Source organism: Lagopus leucura, unplaced genomic scaffold, assembly GCF_019238085.1.
Source record: "Lagopus leucura isolate 7727_CA_CO unplaced genomic scaffold, USGS_WTPT01 268-0_obj-0_obj, whole genome shotgun sequence".
Lineage (NCBI taxonomy): Eukaryota > Metazoa > Chordata > Aves > Galliformes > Phasianidae > Lagopus > Lagopus leucura.
Genome location: NW_024967698.1, coordinates 13,458 through 17,895, shown reverse-complemented (window position 1 = coordinate 17,895; position 4,438 = coordinate 13,458). Strand labels below are relative to the sequence as shown.

Here is a 4,438-nt window from a genome sequence, read left to right as displayed (position 1 = left end):
TATCTCAAAACTCACTCTCCAAGATCCATTAACTTTCCAGTTCAGTGTGCTTTTTAACAATCTGATTTCAAAAGCATGTTACATTATTTTCCTCAGAACAGCAAAATTAATTTTTTTTCCTCTAAAATGTTTTTATTTTACAAAGAAAGTTCATGAACAAACTGCTCATTTTGTCCAATCAACCTGGCACACTTACACATTTAGCTCTGATTATCCTCTCTGTGAAACATTACCCCTTTTCACTGATGTAAGTTAGGCTTCAAAAAACCCTTCCCTGACCATCTATTTTCAGGAATGCTGAACAAAACATTCCTAATGTGCCTATCAACAGCATCCTCTGTGCTTTAACTGCTTACAGAACCTAAGAAGCCTTCATCATTACTATGGCAATTTATCACTTCACGAGGAATTTTTCTTGTTGAAGGTAAGCTTCGTACAGAAACATTAAGTGATTTCAATAAGAAACCAGTAGTTGAGTGGTTAAAAACTCTACAAACTCTTTCATAAAGCCTTCCCTTCTAAGTCTAATGAACTTATCCTTCAACTTCATAATTTCACCTTAATGATCCTCAACAAAAAAATTTCAAGACGAAAGATTTCAGAGGGAGATTCTGGCTTCAGTTTCAGAACAAAAGAATTTCAATGACACAGCCTCAGGTATGGCCTCCATAACCATCAAATCAGTGACCCACAAATACTGTATTTTTAAAAATCCAGGAAATACCCACCTCCTCCTATCCAAAGGTTGCTTTCCTTTATAGGCTTAGATTACCACAGCGATAATCATAAGGTTACCCTGTAACCACCAACAAACTGAAAGCCCTTTAAAGCTGATGAAGTAACAGGACTGAAAACACTACAAAGAAATGTCAATTATCACTGGCTGTGCACCAACCTGTTAGGCCGTTTCCGTAGGCTGGGAAAGAGTATCTTGCGTTGTCTCGGTCCTGTTGAAGACAAAGTTAAAAAAAAAAAAAAAAAGAGGTAACATATCTGAGAGAGTAAAATAGGAAAAGATTCAGAAAGTGTCACGTTTCATCCATTTCTAATTCCAGAGGAAATTTCAAGTGTTTTGGTCTTGTTTTTCATCAGTGCACAGTAGAAATGAGAACACATCCCTGCCTTTAAGGAGACTTGAAAGCCATAGAAGCAAGACTATCAAGCCTGTTTCATTACAGTGAGGGCGGTGAGGCAAGGAAATAAGGTTGCCCAGAGCACACCAGTGCTTGGTGCCACATCCCTGGAGCCTCTCAAGGCGAGGCTGGATTAGGACTTAGGCAACTTGATCTAGCTGTGCATCTCCCTGTTCATTGCAGGGGAGCTGGACAAGATGGCCTTTAAAGGTCCCATCCAACTCTAAGGACGATTACTATTATTTCAAGGACAGATGGGTCACCCTTGATTTTTAATTCTCTTCTTTATTCCCCTAACTTAAAAATCAGAAAGTTCTCACATAGAAAGAATAGTACATTGAAGGAAAACTGGTAATATAAACTCTACATTACATATCAAAAGAAGCACCAGGAGTACAAAGCAGAAGAAATTCTGGAGCCTCACTGTAGCAGTCAGCAATAGTGCTGCAAATGCAATATAGCAGAGCAAATGAAAAAAGATCAGCAAGTGAGCTGATCTCACTTAGAGATAGAAATATAATGTGCTCACTTAGAGAGCATAGAAATATAATGTGCACAGGACACATGCATCTGACAAGACCAGAATTTACTTGCAGAATGAAGGCACAGTATTAAACGCAATGACGGGTAACTAGATATCTATTTCACTTGTGTGCAAGAAATAAACTCTTCAAAGAAACCATGCACATAACCTACTTTCCAAAGGAGCTTGGTAGGGCACAACAGTTTTCCTCTGTCGGAGCTCATAACGCTTTTGATTATCTTCAGCACCACCATCTTCTTTACCCTCAATTTCTTCTGATGACGCTACTGCACCACAATGTGACATTAAATTGTTAGGTATAGTTGCAAACAGTCCTAAAACCAGCATGCGCTACACAGGTGCCTGTAGCTTTTAATGTTACCATCACCTACATGATACAGCAGACCTGGAAAATCTTAAGACAAATTCATGCAACACATATTTCAGAAATTCCTAATCCAAAACAAGCATACAATATAGACATTGTTCAGTCCTCTCAGAAACTGTTAGGTGACTTGTCATCATACTGTTTAATAACAAAAGTCTGTCACCTTGCTTAGCTAAAATGCTGCTCCTATGAAAACAGCTAGTTCAGAAAGTTGTTACTTGTTATTACCATCAAGTGTTTCCTGACAAAAAGTTTTAATAATCTACAGTGGTAAGAATAAACAATCTAGCTCCCAAGTTCCAGCTGTGCCCAGGCCCAGTCATCATTCATCTCAAATCCTTCCCTTGGTTTCCTCCCTGCCACTGCACATCCCTGATCTTCTCTGAGCTTCTGGTAGTTAGTGGCAAAGCTTTTCTCGGGTTCTGTCTCCACTCTTTTTCATTTAGAAAGTTCCCACAAGGATCATCTAACTTACTGCCTTCGTCACCATTTTCCTCTTAAAAACTTGAAGTTTTCCCAGCACTTCCAAGTTAACGTGGTCTTTTGTGACTTAACCTCATTCATCTCATTTCACACTGAGTAAGCTCCTTATTACAGGCCCCAGAGCAGCTTCCATAGACTACCTGCTAAAGTACAAAAACAGATAACACCAAGTTCTGCCCAGCTGATCTTCGCACTTGCGAGGAGATTCTCATACACCTCTGGCAGCCTAGTTTACTTCCCAAAATTTCTTTCCATGCTGCTCAAAACCATGAAAAGGAGGCTTTTGGCTAGGACATAGTAAAGAAAAATTGAAAACAGAACTAACCTTCAAGCTCTTGTTGATTGTCAGGTACATCACCTCCTTCAATTTCCTTCTTTCCACAGGAATACATATCAAGGTTTTCCTAATGAAAAGCAACAAGAAACATCAGTCACAAAAGTGCAGAAAAACGCATGTCTGCTGCCTACACAATAACACTATCAGAGGACAATATACACACAAAAATACATTAACACACAGGAAGAGTGAACAGGATCATGATTATGACATCTACAATTTGTAACAAAAATTTCTGTACTATGCCAGGGCGCACTTGAGGAGGTTAAACACTTACCTGGATACACAACTGCGTGTATTAGCCAATAACCCAACAGCGTGGCAGAATCAAGGAAAAAGAAACACCTTTCTAGCAATACTAAGAAATAAAACCAAAAACACCACAACCAACACCAAAATAGCTCAGAGGTAGGTGAGAGAAGTTACACCAGGTACTGCGGACACCTGCGTTGACGTTCTGCGCTCCTAGGCAACCTGCGCCTTGAGGAGGGGGATTGGAACTCTGACCTCCGGGGGTCCTTTCTAACCTCTACCACTCTGTAACTTGAGGGAAATAAAGGAATTCAGATCTAAACAAAAATCCAAAGGCAGATTTTAAACATCTTAATAGTCTATGTGCCTATAGTTCAAACGCACAGCAGACATTTGTAATCTAATAGAGAAAAACTAAGAGTAAATGCGGCATACAACTTTGACAGTGTTGAATTTAAACGGCATCAAGATCCTGAGAAGAAACACAGAAACCATCCATTGCCTTTTGTTAAATTTGCCAACTATAAGTGTTCTTGAACACGATGAGAAAGAAGATTAAGGAACAAAGAAAAAACAGCTAAATTACACAAATGGGATGGAAAGCACCAGGTAATCTTTGTGAACAACCAGAACTTTTAATAAGACTTGGAGTAAAAACTCAAGCCCTGAAACAAGTATTTGTTTGACTGGATCTTGTTTCAAATGGATTTTTAACTCCATTCCAAAACCGTAAGCCAGTTCAGAAACTGTATTATAAGACGTGAGGTAACACTAAGCTGTTAAAGTACATCTTCTGCAGAAGGTATTTCTTCCACTCTTAAAGGATGTCTGTAGTACCATACCAAAAGTTCTGATTAGAGAGCTAAAATGCACAATATTGCATTGCAGAAAATGTATCATCCTTAACCAGTAATGAATTCTTTGGAAGGAACTGATTGCAGCTAAATTAAAATTACTACTAAATTACTTGCCTATGCAAAATATTCAACTTATGCAAAAATGATAAAATAAGTGAGTATTTACTTCAGCATTGCTGAACACCCCAAAGTCTTCCAAGCCCTTTTTATGGCGTCTACGCATCTTCTCCATGTCATCCATCTTTTGCAACACTGCTTCTGCAGTACTAAGACGAAAAGTTGACGTGTAAGAATGCAGATAGGCAAGTACCCAAAAAAACTAAAATGGAACACAGCTTCAGTACAACATTTTAATATGGCATGCACAAGTCAGAAGTCATGGACACCAAGCTGAGTTCTTAAATATTAAGAAAAAAAATAGTATCAAATGTTTATTTTTATTTATTTATTTTACACAGATTGAAG

The 4,438-nt window shown here is 38.4% G+C and overlaps 1 protein-coding gene across 1 annotated transcript in view; it reads right to left on the bottom strand.

The window, feature by feature from the left end:
- Positions 1-895: 895 nt before the first annotated feature.
- The window catches only part of LOC122193258 (ATPase family AAA domain-containing protein 2-like), a gene marked incomplete at its 3' end in the record, with an annotated part of 10,815 nt that continues 7,272 nt past the window's right edge, over positions 896-4,438 (bottom strand). Inside the window, exons 5-8 of the mRNA XM_042894004.1 lie at positions 4,140-4,239; positions 2,853-2,931; positions 1,830-1,943; positions 896-947 (exon numbers count right to left, since the gene is read on the bottom strand). Of these exons, the coding sequence (XP_042749938.1) occupies positions 896-947; positions 1,830-1,943; positions 2,853-2,931; positions 4,140-4,239 (345 nt within the window). The remainder of the gene's footprint in view (positions 948-1,829; positions 1,944-2,852; positions 2,932-4,139; positions 4,240-4,438) is intronic.